At 34.7% G+C, this 17,756-nt stretch overlaps 3 protein-coding genes across 5 annotated transcripts in view; 2 read left to right on the top strand and 1 right to left on the bottom strand.

The window, feature by feature from the left end:
• Positions 1-4,641, top strand: part of LOC120327206 (glucoside xylosyltransferase 2-like) — a 55,420-nt gene extending 50,779 nt beyond the window's left edge. The window contains exons 1-8 of one of the 3 annotated variants that reach the window (XM_039393656.2): positions 84-386; positions 469-615; positions 1,056-1,260; positions 1,446-1,583; positions 1,961-2,173; positions 2,575-2,749; positions 3,751-3,935; positions 4,110-4,641. In XM_039393656.2, coding sequence (XP_039249590.2) covers positions 530-615; positions 1,056-1,260; positions 1,446-1,583; positions 1,961-2,173; positions 2,575-2,749; positions 3,751-3,935; positions 4,110-4,265 — 1,158 coding nt within the window. In that variant the 5' untranslated portion in view covers positions 84-386; positions 469-529 and the 3' untranslated portion in view covers positions 4,266-4,641. Of the gene's footprint in view, positions 1-82; positions 387-468; positions 616-1,055; positions 1,261-1,445; positions 1,584-1,960; positions 2,174-2,574; positions 2,750-3,750; positions 3,936-4,109 lie in introns of those variants that run through there. The other 2 variants (XM_078112256.1, XM_078112257.1) reach the window with 2 other exon arrangements.
• A 1,723-nt stretch (positions 4,642-6,364) lies between these two features.
• On the top strand, positions 6,365-10,588 carry LOC120327185 (uncharacterized). Its single transcript, XM_039393622.2, has 11 exons — positions 6,365-6,492; positions 6,827-6,934; positions 7,287-7,468; positions 7,551-7,668; positions 7,879-8,002; positions 8,200-8,369; positions 8,477-8,707; positions 8,882-9,131; positions 9,400-9,609; positions 9,734-9,883; positions 10,263-10,588. The coding sequence occupies exons 1-11, from the start codon at positions 6,441-6,443 to the stop codon at positions 10,453-10,455; spliced, it is 1,788 nt and encodes a 595-aa protein (XP_039249556.2). The 5' UTR covers positions 6,365-6,440; the 3' UTR covers positions 10,456-10,588.
• Positions 10,589-11,191: 603 nt separating this feature from the next.
• LOC120327219 (transmembrane protein 192-like) lies at positions 11,192-16,853 on the bottom strand. Its single transcript, XM_039393677.2, has 7 exons — positions 16,694-16,853; positions 15,466-15,612; positions 14,808-14,930; positions 13,895-14,066; positions 12,987-13,142; positions 11,962-12,076; positions 11,192-11,539 (listed from the first exon to the last, which is right to left on the bottom strand). The coding sequence occupies exons 1-7, from the start codon at positions 16,694-16,696 to the stop codon at positions 11,398-11,400; spliced, it is 858 nt and encodes a 285-aa protein (XP_039249611.2). The 5' UTR covers positions 16,697-16,853; the 3' UTR covers positions 11,192-11,397.
• Positions 16,854-17,756: the final 903 nt, after the last annotated feature.

The following is a 17,756-nucleotide window of genomic DNA, read 5'->3' as shown; positions in this document are numbered from 1 at the left end:
CGCGTGAAGTAAGTTCGAAATACTTCACGAAATAAGTGCTGGATTCGAATAGAATTAAGCCGACCATGTAGTGTGTGCTCTTAGGTTACGAATTGTCTAATTTTAAAGTGATATAAACCATTATTATTCAGTGGATTTTAAATGTATTGCATTTGTGATCAAACAGTTTATGCATACTAAGGCTAGAAACAAGTCAAGAAACTAGTTTAAGTTATTCTCACTTGATAATAGAACTGACTCGGGAAAAAGACCGGAATCATTTGATTTGAAGAACAAAGTATATTTATGTCGTTTACCATTTCTGACTTGAGTACACCAAAGTCAAATCAGTCAATTTTCGAAATCTAAGAGTAGGTCTGTCGCGATACTTTCATATAACCATACAGGTTAGAATGTGCAGAATATTTGTAACTGAAGTCTGACTTTGTCAATGGTGTTTGTATAAATGTCATTATTCCATTTTTTCAGCAAGTATGGCTATAAGTTTATGCTTCGCTGCAAGATAAAACAATTGAAATAGTATATATTGATGGCACCATTGGTTTTGAAATTGATAAGAAATGTTTCACTTGTCGCAGCCGTTCTTCTCACTGTTTACGTCGTTTATATCCCGAGGTAAGTAGGCTGACGTTGCTCGACATTTTTAAACACTTTTTCCGACTCAATCGGTATGAATATTAGGGTGAATCGTCTGACATAGGTACTTCGTACTGTAAGTCACACTTCTTAAGTCATGACTCACAAGAGGGCATGCACAATGTAAAAATCAGTCGTGAAATTTGTAAATTGAAAGAGCTCAAAATAACCCTCCATAAACATTCTCTAAGGTCGGTGCGGCTCCTTGTATACAATGTGAATTTTCTAAATAAGGTGCCAATGAGCGCACTATATACAAAAAATTCTTATGATCACTCTCAAGTAACCTTCCATGACACAGCGTTATTACGCAGAAATTTTAGTTGAAATTGAAATCTCATTCTTACAGTAATCACAAATTTCAATGTTTTAGAAGTGCTGAGAAGGGAAATTCTAACTTAATATTCTTCATTTTGCAGGGAAGAAATACCAGAAAGTCAAAACGACGACACCTTGCCAATATTCTCACAAGATGCGATGCACCTCGTAGTTGTTGCATGTAAAGGAAGCAAACAAATCGTTCAAGAAACGTTGACGATGCTAAAAAGTGCCGTCGTCTTTGCGCAAAATCAAGTTGAAGTTCATTTATTTACGGATGAATTAAAACAAAATATTGATAACGAGGTTTGTCACTTGAAATGCTGGGGTTTTATGTACATCTGAAATTGGCTAAAAATCTTCTCGGCAAGTTTATATTACATTCGAATACGTGTTTTAGTTAGAACTACATAAATTTTGATTTAGTAATATTATTTCCTATGAACCCCCATTGCTGAGTAAATATTAAAGGTATATGTATCTTCTCACAGCTTTCGAAATGGCCACGCAAGACAAAGAACAAGATTAATATTCATTTCTTTCCAGTAAAGTATCCTCTCAATCCTGATGAAGTTTCTCTTCTGAAAAATTGGTGGGGACCTTGTGCTTCCTTTCGATTATTTTTACCGGTGAGTAATTAACCGCTGTTACAGTTGATAAATAGTTGCCGAAAACAGCGAAGTGTGTATACCAATATGGAGGTAACTAATTTTGTTCGCCTACTTTACATAAAGTTGGGTAAAGGGACTGAAGCCTTTTGGCAGGGGGTATATTCACTTCACAAAATTATGGCCTAACCCTAACCTGGTACATACACTACGGGAGTACCCCAAAAACAATAAACGGTTACTACTGGTATTTTTACACACGGTATCTAACAATGAGAATTTCGTATGGTCCGCCTGAAATTTCATTGAATTATGTGGCCCAATAAACATAGGATATATATTCTCCGATACCCATTTCTCATCTAAATTTGTGTACTGAATTTTTAAAATTATTTCAGGAGATTCTTTACAACATTGACTCGGTCATCTACGTTGATACTGACGTTATATTTTTGAGTGCAATCGATGATCTTTGGAACCAAATGAAATTCTTTAAAGACGAGCAAGTTGGAGCACTCGCACCCAGAGTTGGATGGGATTTCATGGTTCCTTCTTCAAATCCGAACTTTATATTGACGCCCGAGGGGAAATTAACCCAAGTTAATTCAGGGGTAGGTAATACGTACTAAACAGTATTTTCTTTCTGGTCTTGCTTTGGTACTCCTGAAGCATGCGTACCAAAATGGCAGACACCGGAACGTAGTAAGTGTAGCAGGTTAGGATTAGGCCATAATTTTAGGTACAAATACTACGGGAGTCACTTGGCTAGTCCCCAAACTCGTAATAGAACGAAAATAAGGGAAATTGGAATAAAATTATGGCCTAACCCTAACCTGGTACACATAATACGTTCCGATGTCCGCCATCTTAGTACGCATACTTCAGGAGTACCCTTGCTTTTTCATATGACCAACACATATTGATCTATCAAAAAAAAATGATCTATAATTTGGAAAGCCATTTACCGCGTCATTTGACAAATTCGCTTTTTCAAAACTGAATGCGTTTTCAGGTTTTTCTGATGAATCTCACTCGTATGCGGGAAAGAAGATTTAACACAGATCCGTCGATTTCTGGTGATACATTTTCGTGGAATCAAGATTTACTATTACCTCTTTATCACAAATATAAAGCAGAAATGAACGGAGATCAGAATCTCATCAATATACTATTTCATTATAATCCTGGTGAGATTTTTAATGTGCAACGTCTCTACTTTAATTAAAACTCCACAAGGTATCCTACGCCAGGGGTCGGCAACCTAGGGCTCGCGGGTCATATCCGGGTCACTAAGTTATAGCGACAAAACGGCCGTTTTCAAGATTATATTCTATACGCAACAGAATTTATTGTGAGACACGTGTAGACTCTTAAGCTTACAATGTAATTATAACTAGACAAATGTCAATAAAACGCAGAAAAGTTGATTCCCGGTGCAGCGGGTTCGATGGCGCAGAAAATATTCGATGCAATGAGGAAATGAAATCTATATACTATTCGAGAGATGTATCACTGCTTGATTTTTATAAAAAGTATCTTATTGAAGGAAAACTCTATCCAAATTTGACAAACCATGCGAAAAAATTCACATCTATGTTTGGAAATACATATGCGTGCGAACAATTATTTTCGGAAATGAACATCACAACGAACAAGCTGAGAACTCTGATTAGTGATGCCCATTTAGAAAATATTTTAATTTTGGCTTCATCCAGCATGCTGTCTGATGCCGGGAAGCTATCAAACGTGATGCAACAAAAAGTGTCACATTAAATGGCTTTGTAATTGTATTAAGAAGACTAAGTTGAGTTCACGAGTTGTCGCAGTCTCTTAATTTCAACTTCTGATCTGTGTAAATAAATTGTGACTCATTCGCCATCTGTTCGGTTTTTAACTTTCTGAAAATATGTGTGGCCCGTCAAGACTTGCAACCCCTAATTTTGGCCCACAAGCAACAAAAGGTTGCCGATCCCTGCCTTACGCCTTTATTGAGCTGTTTAAAAGGGTTTACCGTCACTTAATCTCATAAACTTAGGTATCAACATAGTTGCCAACGCGCGATTAGCGAAGCTATCTTTTCCAGATTAGTTTTTTATCTCGAGTTTAGTGTCCTATTATTTTTGCTTGCATAATACAACTCATAACTCATAATACAATTCCCAAACTCGAGTTATGTTTTGAATTGCAGATCTCCTACATTACCTGCCATGTAAATTTAACTACCATCACAAGTTTTGCTTCAAGAATGATCGTCCAGGACGATCATGTCTTTCTGCCGAAACAGAAGGAGCTTTTGTAATTCATGGAAGTGCAAACACATATTACAATAATTATTCACCTGCATTTGGTGCGATAAACAATGCGTTTAGACAGGTAAGTGGCATTGTACTTTTATCAGATATACACGTGACAAAATATACTCACAGCTCAAATCATTGATATATAAATCGGCTACGTCGTTCAGTTGTAAATGTTTTATCGAATTTTTAACCCGTGTTTATTTTCATTTGCACCGGCAACGTAGTTACAACTTTATCTTATTTGCAGTATAATTTTGAAAATGATTTAACGTCGAGTTTACTTCAACCAATGATAAACAACCTACAGCAACCAGAAGTTGAGAATCATGAACACTGTGGAGGCAAAACTGAACTATTTACAAAACATATTCGAAACATCATTGAAAGAACAAAGCTAAGCTGATATCAGGAAGATAAATCGAACCTCCCGAAGTATGCGCACCAAGATGGCAGCAAAGTTGTCAACGATATCATCATTTCAAAAACGAAAATTTCGAAACAGCAGTGAAAAGAACGTATTTTTCTTGGTTGGAAATGTGAATCAAAATGTTTGATACTTAGATTTTTTACGATTGTAAATTTATTTACTAATGACTTTGCGTTGTATCAGGCCAAGAATTTTCGTAAGCTACAGTTTTTTTGTCATTTTATATTCTTCTCTTGTGATATGTTTAACTTGGTTTTAAACCTGAATTTTGTACCAACTTCCTATATCTTGTTTCATTTATTTTGATTGAAAATATTTGTCTATTTTAAATTACACTTCAACTCAAAATCGATTGATAAAATTCGAATGATGCACTACAGCTAATGATTGGCAGACAGACAGTGTAGTTTATAATATCAGTCAAATCAAATTCTTGTTGAAAGCACCACAAGCTGACCAGCTTCAAGTAGACAAATTGCGAATGTTTCTCTCTTATTGTCTACGAAATATATAATCTTCTTATTTTCTACATCTTTCGACAAATTGTTCGGGGTATCGGTATTTTATATTCGGGAGGTATAAGATGTATAGGCTTAAAACATAATCTTCCCCGCCGATAAAAAGATTCAATAACAAGGCAGGCTTGCAGGATGGGAATTCCTTGCAATTCTGTGTGACTGTCCGCTGTGTATTGTTTTAGCTAAAACGAATGATCGTATTAAAATACAATATGTGACAGGATCCAATGCAAACTACAGAATCATATGAATTCGAAGAGAATGCTTAGTATATGCATGTCCCATATATATATATATATATGAGTTATTTAAAGCTAAATTATAAATATTTAAACAAGTGATTTCAAAATCTTTCTAAATGTGATTAAAGAATCTTATATATGAATATAAATATGATATAAAAGTGGCCGTTTCTCAAAATAACATGAATATTTAATCCACCAACATAAGACATTGTGTGAGTTGCAAATCTTATTTTGCTTGGTAAATGGATTTAGACCAATGTTTCATTTCATTTAATATTGGCAGCACAAAGATACGGTTTAAAATTGATAACAAACCACATTAGAATGTTTAATACAAACTATTCCAAGATGTTATTGATAAAGTGCATATACGCCAAGCGCAATTGTCATATAATTTACTCTTCTAGGAAAAAACGCGAATAGATGAATATTCAACTCACTGTACTCTTCATTTAAAATGACGTAAATTTTCCAAAATTTTAGAAAACAATTATTTCCATCAATGTCCGTCACATCAGCTCGTTTTCGATAATCCCTTTCAATGGGACATTACAACATCAATAAAATGATGTTCAAAAACCTTTGACGTATAGTGGAATTTTATTGAAAAAATAAATATGATTTCGAATATGGACTTGATGTAATCGATGTCATTCAGTTCATAAATATTGCACACTGCAAAAGTTTAAAAATAAAAAAAAGCTAAATTTGATTTGTAAATGGATTTGTTTAGTCTTGTGGTTTTCTTGTCCTCAGACCACGGGTTGGCCGTTGCTGCGTTAAATACGAGCCGCCGTAAGTCGATTGCAAGATTAATTATCGAGTCTAAATGCTTGAAAACTTTCATTTTAATTTTAGAATTTTAAAATTAGAAGATAGAACAAGAATCGTGTTGCATTGAGTTGCGCTACATTATCCTAATGAATGATACATTGGTGCATAGATAACAGAGGAACGAACTATAATATGTTAAGTTACGCTGATTTCGATCGACATAGACTTTCTTCATATATATGCCAAAGATAGACATATCGTCGCTATATAATGCTTATAAAATTACTGTAGGTGGGCACTATTTAAAAATATCCAATACAGAAGATCATTAGACCTATTTAATGATTGAATTTAATCCCTTTGAGCCTATGAAACTAACCCAGCATTTAACAATCAACAATTGCTATTCAAAAATTGCGCTTACAATTAACGCTTCTTTACCAAAAAGGTCGTAATTATAGCAGTTAATTATTACTCATTAGAAATAATTACGGTAAACAATGATATTTTTTTATTCAGGAAAAAAAATGTAAGACTTGAAAATATATAAAAGAGGAATGTCTCAGTTTACACTCATTCCATTTATATTGTAAATACAAACTGAAGAAAGCAAGATGGAAAACAAGAAATTTACACTAATTTTGGCAATGATCAGAGTCGCATGTGGTAAATATACAGGATATGGGAATTATTTGTAAATGTTCAAAGAAAAGTATGGGAAAATCATGTAGTTTGTATTCAAAAATTCCTCAAATTTCATAAAAAAGCTCCATAATCAGTATTTTTATTGAATATCCAGAGGAGTTTTTTAATGTTAGAATTAAGATGAAATCAACAGTAACGTATATTTTTCAGCGTTTTTTTTTTACATTATTAGATGCATAATATTTTAAAGTGCTGAAAAAAAACATCACATCGTGATTAATTTACTTAAACTAATTTTTTATATTTACTCCGCAAAATAAAAGTACTATTTTCATCAACATTGTCTTGATTTTAGGATTTTTGTTGGAGACTCCTGATATGCACTGTAACAAAATTCTGATGCATAATGATAAAATTCAAGGATCTGATACACCAAGTCCAATCGAAGTAAACCATTGTACAAGTGAGTAATGTACTATATTTTCTATAAAAGCATAAAACGTGAAATAAACATAATGTAACTTTCAATTGATAAATTAAAGGAGGAAATTGACCTGTTACAGGGATTGCAGTAGGAAAAGTTTTTCGTTAATATTGCTATAATTTCTCAAATTTGATTTCGAAGATATCTAAACCACATTAACATTGTGCTTGATTCGCAAATAATTTTTCGTGATCATCACATATATACAAAATAAATTCCCAGACACTTATTGATGATTCCGATACACACGACTCCCAATTTTTAAATTCGCAATTATCCACAAAATACGAATAAATATAATTTAAACCTAACATATTCCTACTTTGTTTAGATCTACTGCGCAGTAATACTAGAGCTTGTCAACTCGACACATCTTCTTGCGATTTTCCGTGTCGATTTGGATACGAACTCGATGAGAACGGCTGCCCTAAACGAGACTGCACTTGTGCAACCGAAGGCATCTTTGAAGGAGATATAAAATTTACATTGGATGATATACCATTACTAATTGAGGTAATTTTGTTCTTAAAATTGTTTTAACTTTGTCAAACCTATGGTCTGATATTAATGTCGTATTTTTTTTAAAATCATTTAGGCGTATGATGAACCACCACAAGACAAGCAACAAGCGGCTTCAGAAAACATGCCTAGATGGGATGAAGACAGGGTTGATGGCCGCGTCAAAATTGGCTACGTCATCAAGTCTGACATGTGTGAGTACCAAGTCACTTGGAATTCAAATTTTCATTTTCATCAAGGCTCCCTCCATATAAGTAGTAACTTGTACCTAAAGAGTTGTGTCTAAGTTTTTTTAAAGCTTGGTTGACTGCTGGAGCAACAAGGAATTTGCTACCTTCGATGTCAATACATCAACTCAGCACGCTTTTAGACAATTAGACTTATCTTCCATTTGTTACTTTCAGCTTCTCGGGCCAGGGCAGCAATTGAAGAAGCAATCAGCAAATACACTGAAGAAACTTGCATTGATTTTGTACCAAGAACCGATCAGAATGATTATTTGTTGTTTGCAAGTATGGGAGGCTGCTGGTAAGTGCTGATCTGCTGCCTAAATTTTCATTGTATATATCCTAAACCGTGACACATTACCGAATTCGTTTTATCTCAAAGCATCTTACTAAGAAACATGCTTTTAATAACATAATTATATATTCACTAATTTATACCTGACACAACAGTCGGAAGATGAACATAAGCAACCTTAACAACCAATTTTTTACTACTAGGTCGTATGTGGGCAGAAGAAGAGGGCCGCAATATATATCTATTGGTTCTGGGTGCGAATGGGTTGGAGTCGTTCAACATGAACTTCTGCATGCTTTAGGATTCTGGCATGAGCAATCAAGACCAGACAGAGATTCGTACGTCGAGATTCGATTCGACAACATTGCTAGCAGTAAGTTCCATCAAGGCATATAAAATATTAGGCAATCGATTATTGTGCTATTAACTGATATACGAATTGAAAACGGAAATGTTCATTCTATTTAATTCGTCTTTCAGATATGAAACACAATTTCAACAAACGCCAGGCAATTGATTCAATGGGATCCATGTACGACAAAGGCTCAATCATGCATTATGGAGGATATGCGTTCTCCAGCAACAGACAACCAACCATCGTTGATATAACGACAGGACAGCCTATAAAGTCGCAGAGAGAAGGAATGTCTGAATCAGATAAATATCAAGTCAATAAAATGTATAAATGCAATGCTGAGGGAGGCGGAGAAGGTAATTTTTCTTCATGTCATAAATATCTACATATTCACTCGTTTTGAGTAAAAAACTCCCAATTTTTCAGTAACTAAATAATAATGAATTGTGTGTGCTGGATAAATACTAAGAACTCAAGTAGAACCCCTTATGTTATCTCAAGAAGTCTAACAAAAACAATTATATCAACAGAGCAACCTGAATGGAGTACGTGGTCACAGTGGTCAAGCTGCTCTCTAACTTGTGGAGTTGGGCAAAAGAGAAGAACAAGAACATGTATGCTCGGATCCCAAACTGTTTCTGTACAAAAGTGCGAAGGATCGGCGGTTTTGCAAGAAAACTGTAAAATTAAAGATTGTTCAACAACGAGCACCGGAACGTGGTCTTCTTGGTTGTCCTGGTCTACGTGCAGCGTTTCATGTGGTGGGGGATATCGATGGAGGTCAGTTATCATGTTGTTCACTTGCCTCATTAAACATAGATTAAAACTAACACGATTTCATGTCTCATCAATGATTTCATTATAAAAACTCGAAGCATAGTATCACTTTCAGTCGGTCCTAAATTGAATTGCCGGAATTTCAAAATTGTGCATGACCGTTGAAAATTGAAATAAGGACTAATATTATGCTATTAAATCACTATATGGGTGTGTACCATTAGTTTTTAAATTATAGTTGACTAACCCTTGAGATATATTAATAAATTAGGAGAAGAATATGCAACGGTGGGCAATGCATTGGCTCTGTATGGCAAGCTGGAAAGTGCAACACAAATAGCTGTTCATCAAGCACTGGAATGTTCGAAGCCAATCCGATCGAGACTTCAAAACAACTTTGTCTCAGTGGAAACCTATATCATGGAGATTTCAACGGTGATAAGAAGAGCGATTTGTTATGTATTTTTTCAAGTGGCTGGACGTAAGTGCTCATGCGTATTGCATCTTACAATTACATTTGATTTCATGATCATGTAGGCTACAAGTAACTTTGAGTCGTTATTATTAAAGAGGACCCTTCTTCAAAAAAGATTTTATATTTACAGGCAAATCATTGTCGACAATGAAGGAGACTATTTTGGTAAATACCTCTGGCAAGCACAAACAACTCCGTGCAACAATGGAGCACAAATCTACATTGGAGACTTTAACGGAGATTCCTCAGATGATATGATGTGCATAAACGTAAACTCAGGGTGAGTGTTGAACATTTGTAGAATTCATCTAATCCAAACACAAAAGAACTACTAATCATGAAGTTCATATATACATTACATTTTTCAAATAGAACAATAGGCGGCGTGCCATCTCGGTTGTGAACGATCTCTCATCTTCGCTTTGAATTATTTCTGGTCAATGTACCATATATGTAAGCAGGGCGGCCTAATCGGCCAATGAGCCCTAGTGCAAGATGTTGTAGCAATTCTTCGCAAATCATGAGGACTAGAGAATTTATTAGATTCTCTCGGGCTCGAGTAGACGTGCACTGCTGAATATTTCTATACCGCATAGAAAATTGTAATCGACCAGTCGTACCTAGTGGGTTTATATTGTTATTTTTTTTTATTTATTTAGGCAACTTTCTGTCACGTTTTCGGAGGGTGGTGGTTTCGGATATAAACCTGACTGGACGGTAAATGTGAATAATTTCTGTGATGAAGAAAACGAGAAAATAATGGTTGTTGACGCAAACGGCGATGGTAAAAGCGACCTCATCTGTCGAAGTAACTCCGGCAAGGTTTCAATACTGGTTAACAAGCATACATGAATATGTTTGCAAATTGACATTTGGCTACTAAGTAACCAATGAAGGAGTGAATGAGACAGAGATAGATTGTTGCTCAACACAAATGATTCTTTTTTTTTTACTTTTAAATAATTAAATCTTATTTGCTTCGAAATTTTGTTCTGGTTTATTAAAAAAAGAAGATAGGTGGTCCCTAATAACAAATTCTCAACAAGATTCCAGTTAGATATTACTCTTTGCGACAGGTTGGCACTCTAGTTTTTGTATAGAAACGGTTAAGTCAATCAAATGATTGTTTAATATGTACGAACTTGGAAGGCGAATGGCACTACAACCGATTGTCTGACTACCCCGCGACGGCGGGGAATCCACTAATCATATCACACATAATTATCACTTGCGGGAGGCAAGCTTTGGCAATTTTTGTTCGGCGGGTTTTGATAGTTTGCGAGCACGACCTTTTTTTAAGAAAAGGCATTACACGAACTCCATTAGATCGGAAGATTGTTTTCACAAAGCTACATTCGCGAATGTATTCCCGTAGATAGCTCTCAGAATATTTTTTACGCCAGCAGTGCCAGGCAGACATACTGTACTGTTATTTTCTGGTTTTGCTCATTTCCAAGATTCGTCGTCTTTGCATTGGTATAGTTTTACCCAGTGAATTGAAATCATTTTAATACTGTTGCTTAATGCAGAGATTTTCGATAAATACTCAGTGTTTTCTGGGACTCAAAAGCAACATGACAAGAAGAAATCTAACAGGTTGAATCTTTTCAGACAATGATAACGCAGCCACACTAACAAAATACTGCTTTTACCGGAATCAAAAATCAGGGTAAAAAACATGAAATGAAAAAAATTTATTCGACATACTTTCCTTGATAACATGGTGAAGAGACAAAGATTATATTATGGCAATGACGTGGATATAAGCCCTAATCGTCCTCGGAGCATAAATGCTTATACATGGACATTGGAAGCGGTGACTTGGTGTAGTCTCCCAGATAATACGTTACATCTATGCCTAAGATATTCAATAAGATTGGCCTGTTGTTCACATACAGACTGCAACATTGTGACTTCCTTGTCCTGATCCCTGACGCTGTGAAAAAAAAAGCAAAAAAAATGACAAATTGAACACCTCAAAAACGTGTGGATCTTCTAGATTTTGATTGTGTTATCTCGGACAGCAGCATTCGCACCTAAAACTAACTATCTAACTATAAATTTAAAACCAAAGGACAATCATATTCATATTCACTTAACGCATATAACACTTGCTTGAGCATTCCTAATTCTTGCAGAGACATTGAAAACTTCCATTCTGTCTTTACGCCTGCTATTTTGGTACAAAAATTTGAACAATATGAATGGGACAAAGTAAAATAATACGCAGAAACTTACAATGAAATATCTCTATTAGAAAGAAATCAATAGAGTGAAATGAAAGATAGAGATTAGACAATTATTTCTAGAATTCCTTTTATTATACTTTGTTTTCTGAAAGATTCTAGTTCGACTTACCCAGGTCCCACTGTCACCGCTCTCCTTGCATTGAATATGGTAGGCATGGAAGAAACATAATTTTCATTGAATACATCTGGCATTGCTCGAGATTTGTTGAACTTGATCACTTTAACTGCAAATAACCAAAACAATCATTGATGTAGCCAGTAGTCACAAGATGCAAAGAGATGCTATTTTGGAAGAACCAGAACCTCGACCTCCATACATAATACGCACAATACATAATATTCTTGCGTCACGAGTGTTTTTTTCCCGAATCGTTTCAGAGTTCCGACATTGTCGGATTTTTATTAACTATATCTATGAATTATTTTGTTATTTAATGATTTTTAGATATGTGTAGTTTGTGACATATATTGTGATGCAATTAAATAGCCGAATAAAGTTTTGTTATTTTCTGGAATTTCAAATGACATTTACATATTAATTTCTTGGTATTTCATCAACCCCACTGTATGACATGACGTTATTTGTCGACGGGAAAAGAGATACGCCCGAGAGGAGAGAATGTTAGCAGTTAACGGCGCGACGCATTCATATCAAATTTTATTCATCGTATTTCCGACGCTTGAGATGATGAATTGTTCAGGACTCTTGCTACCTTTATTAATGCTTAATTTTGGTTCTATTAAATTTGAACCCACGACAATTGCACCTGCATCTTATTGCACCTATAGAATTTTTTTGTTTTTGTTTTACGGATATTTGAACCCATACTAACCCTAACCCATGATTTTTAGCACCCGCATATAGATTGAACCCGCGGATATACACATGCGTGGGTTCAAATGTAATTTTAGTTAGGATGGGTAGGCTTCTACCGGAATTAGCATGATCCGATTCTAACAGACTTGGTTCGGTTAAAAGGTTAATGATCCATACAGGTCCACCAGTGAAAATAGACAAAATTCAAAATATGGCAAAATATAAAAAATTATGCATAATGATTCAAGTGACAAATGTACTGCGGTCTGCGATGGAAATTCAGTATATAAATTTATAATTATTTTATGATGTCTCACCTGCATATATAATAAGAGAAATAAATATGATGACGAACTCCAATCCAGCAATAATTTGAAGAACGAAAGAAAAAATAGGTTTTGAAAATATCTTTCCATTGGTGAAAACAAGCTGATCCATCTTTAATGTAACAGCAATTAAAAGAATGGCATTTCCTTAAAAAAATGGGTTCAATATTATTTGATGAATATGTCGCAAATCTAATGTAACAAGTAGAACACCCTATTACAGGTACTCCCATAGTGTGTGTATCAGATTGGAGTTTAGCCATAATTTTATTCTGATTTTCTTTTTTCGAGTTCTATCACGAGTTCGGAGACTGTTTGTGTCGGTCAAGTCAATATACCCCCTGCCCATAGGCTCCAGTCCCCTACACAATATAGATGTAAAATAGGCGAACAAAATCAGCTACCTCCATATTGGTACACACATTTCTGGAGTGCCCAATTAGGCTGGTCATGTATTAATGCAGGCTTAGATTTAGTCGCTATACTCAAACTTTGCATTGTTAAAATAATTACATTATTGTGTGACAAAATATTACTGATCTCTGTCATCTAGTTCTTTGGTCTGCCAGTTTCAATTCGACCAGAGATTGCATGAGACACACAATTAAATTATTATATTCATATCATGACTTCAATACTCTAACCAAAATAGTAAGTGAAATAATCAAATTCGAAATATTCGCTTTCCTTGAGGTTTTTGTCACAGTCATGTCAGAACTAATTGGAATTTGTGAAAAGAAAAAAGAATTTGATGTGTTTCAAGCATGATTGCCTGCTGTATTCCCATGACTTACAATCTGAAGGGAAACAAACCAAAATGCATTCTTCGCTATATCCTTAAATTGTCAGTACACCTGTTATTATCTATTCTAGATGAAGTGAAATTCAAAAATACTAACCTATTGTCATAACAGTCATAGGAATATCTGTGATGTGATTTATTTGTGAATGAAGCTTTAAATATCCTGAGCTACGATGTTGACGATGAAATGACTTGAATCCAAGTTGCAAGAACCATGTAAATATCCAAACAAGAATAATAGAAAATATAACGATAGAATTGCAATCCCTCTGAAATGCAAAGAAGAGAAATTTTTATTATACAAATTGTTTTGCAGTAAAAAGAAAATTGATGCTTCAACAACCGTGTTTCCCCAAAATTAAGTCTCAGCCTGAATTTTAAAAATTATTTTAATATAAGCACTCCCCTTAAAATAAGACCAAGTCAATAGCACAAATTTTTTTATCTAGTCGATAGCAAGAAACTCGTTATTTTCTACTCTGTAATTTTATTTTTGATAAATGAAAATAAAAGACACCCTCCAAAATAAGCCCTAGTGTTATTTTTCGAAAGAAAATTCAAATAAGACACTGTCTTATTTTCAGCGAAACACGGTACTAAGCACCTAATTAACAAATGCGTCTGTTCCAATGATACACAATGGCTTAATATTTTAGAGTGGCCATCATGACGAATTTTCAACTTAGAAGCTTCCCCCCCCTCACTCAGAACAAGGCTTTGCATAAGCAGCAACTGATACGCAGAAAAAGTTTTAACACTTCTACAAGAAACAACGCTATTTTCGGAACAGAATCCATTTCAGCACTTTGAGTGAGGTGGTGGACAAAATGTATGATATTATCACACGTTAGATTAAATGTCATCGATCAATTCAAACAGATTACTTTGCTTATTGATATATAAATTTTTCCTAATTTTGGATGAATTTTGTTTCAAATCCAGTGTTCCATATAACACTATGTGAACCAGGATTCGATCTCAAGGTAGATGGGTAATTTAATTTAAATTACCTGAAATACACTTTGCACATTGCCTATGAAATCCTCACTTGTAAAGTTATTTACAGTATTCGTTTGATTTTTGCAATATTTGGTGAAGTCAAGATAGAAAATAGATTCTGTCAATAAGACAGCCTGTGAAAAGTGAGAAAAGATTAAAATCTTAAAACCGAAAAGTGTATAATATAAAGTTCATCACACTTCAACCATTGGGCTCTAAATTTTATTATAGTATATCATATAGGCCGCTTCCACACCCACACTATAAACAAGGCACCGTTGGATCCTCTGTTGATGTGCAAGGAGCTACAACTTCTAGAAGAACTGAGATCTTGCCCATTTGGCAGTGGCTCACCCAATTTATTACATCATGGGTTGTGAGAATAAGGTCCGATCCGAGAGTCTAATTTCTGAATTTGTAGTGTCAGTAGGTTAGTATTAACACTGTAGTCATCTTGCAGGGCTAATTATACAATAATATACTATGAAACACATATGCATAACCATTCAAAGTTTGCACATTTACAGAATCAGTATTAATCAATATCCCAGCAGTCAGAAACAATTTAAGAGAATAAAAACTTCATAACTTCAATATATCATTATATTGAACATTGCATTTCAAGCACTCACCCTTTTCCATTATAGATAAAGAATCATATTTACATACATTTAAAAATATTTGAAAAATGACCAAAAATACAGTTCGGAGAGGCTTGAATGAACTGTTTTGATCTTGGACCAAAGTACTGTCAACACCATGACCAAAATCCCCAACAGTAAGAAGATGTGAAGTATCTGATGTCGATGGCTGACTCTAGAAATAATTGAAAAAAAATTTTACCTTTCACTAATTGCATAAGTATAAGTTTATTTCTACTCCATAATCAACAATAGACAAAAAAATAATTGATAAAAACAGAATAAATAAAACTGATTATAAAATCGGGAAAGCAAACGAAACCTCAAGTAAGGTTTAAAGCGTACCGTAGCCTACATGTTGATTGAATTGAAGCATTTTAATTTAGATTCGCATGAACCAGACAAAAATAGCAGTATTAGAGTACAGAGATGTTTAAACCAAAGTCTGTGGAACCTACTATCAATATGCGTTACAAAAATTGAAAAAATAACACAAACGTTGCCTGAAAATATCGCACAAACATACGACAGTACTGTCGTATAAATAGATAGATAGATAGTTTATTTCGAAAACTCCATAACAAACTTAAATTTAAAATGGAGAATTCTGGAGGGCAAGCAAAACCTACAAAAAAGTTTAAAACATGAAGTATCTCATGTGCCTGCCCACCAGCACGCACACAAAAACACAAGCCCAATTAAATGAGGCTTGGGCCAAACTTAAAAAAACAAAATACACGATAGTAATAAACTTTCGGGCTGTTGTACTCTCTTTCAACAATTACGTTGATAATGACCAATACCTACAACCTCATGCAAAAATAATGTGGGGAGTGGAATGTAATAAATTTGCGACGATAGTCATACTCATGAAGCCATGAAAGCTTTAAGAAAAACCAAGCCATGAAAAACTACACTGATTGCTAGATTGGGCATTGCGGAAAAGGTGATAAGTGGTTTAATATACAAACAAACGCAAAACCATGGCGGCAAATTCGGTGTGCGGACACTCATAAAAGCAATTATTAGGAAAAACACTAATCACACGTGAGCAGGTCTGTAGCCTAATTGATACATTGACGTGGCCAACATTGTTAAAACAGTACCGGTATACACACAGAGAGAACAAATCAAAAATATGCCACTAAATGAATGTTTAAAAATGTTACACTGTAAGTTACACTGCAAACTATTTACACATATATAGTTGAATAAATGAATGAATAAATAGAGCACAAGCTAAAACCACAACATACCATAATGTAACCTTTTCAAGAAGAAGATATTAAGTTTCAGCTTGCAACCTCAGCGCACACATCCAATCTCTGAATCATTTGTAAAGAAGCAAATCAAGGAAGTCCGAACAATGAAGAAGATAAAACAAACCTGATTCACTTTTTTTAACTGCTCTTTAGCGCCTACTCGCGGGTTTATCAGAAAATCATCAAGGGTTCACCGACCTTTGACCCTGCTTTATACACGGGTCGGAACCCGAAAAATTGTCTTCAAATGAGGTTTAGTTGTAACACTGCCCATGGTCAATCTCAATAGAATTTTTTTCTGTGGTAGTATGCATATTAAAAAGTGGTTGAGGAGATTAAAAGTCAATTTGACAGAATATTTGATCGAATAACATTGTTATTTTTACAATGGACCTTTCCCCGAGCATCGACTCCCTTGTTTACTTCGTGACATTAGCCATTCAGCAAGATGCAAAAAGTGACTTAACAATGCTCCCTTTTCGCATCCGCTCAGACACTTTTCTCACTCAGACAGATTTTCAGGCATGGTCGTAAACATTATCTCGTTTTCGAACTCTATTCGTTAGTTTTTAGTTGTGTTTCGGAAATTTAAATAGAAATCAGATAATTCAATGATCACTCTGTCTTCTCATGAGTTTTAATTTAATTGCAGTAATAAAAAAATTGGTGTAGAAATAGCTGCGATAGACCAGGCTAAAAATTTTTACCGGTACTTTCAATAAACAGATTGTTGTATGCGTTGAATCATAATGATGGTTTGAAACAAATACCCCATTTTACAGGCGCCAACTGGTGAAACCACTCTTAAAATGACCCCCGAACATTTTGCAATGGTAAAGTATAGGAAGAATTTTTTGGGAGTTAAAGGTCATAAAAACTCGAAGTATTATCAGAATTGGATTTTCATATTCATTCTGGGACGTGGTTAAGATTTCAGAACTGAATATATATAACTTAACAATCCCGGTATTTTTGGAATTAGAAAAATATTAGAAGTACAAACATTCCTTCATTGTAATATCGACACGTAGACAGGAACACAGCAAGGCTGTTCTCA

Source organism: Styela clava, chromosome 4 (genome assembly GCF_964204865.1).
Source record: "Styela clava chromosome 4, kaStyClav1.hap1.2, whole genome shotgun sequence".
Taxonomy (NCBI): domain Eukaryota; kingdom Metazoa; phylum Chordata; class Ascidiacea; order Stolidobranchia; family Styelidae; genus Styela; species Styela clava.
The sequence above is the reverse complement of the archived record's forward strand: the minus strand, read 5'-3'. Positions and strand labels throughout refer to the sequence as shown.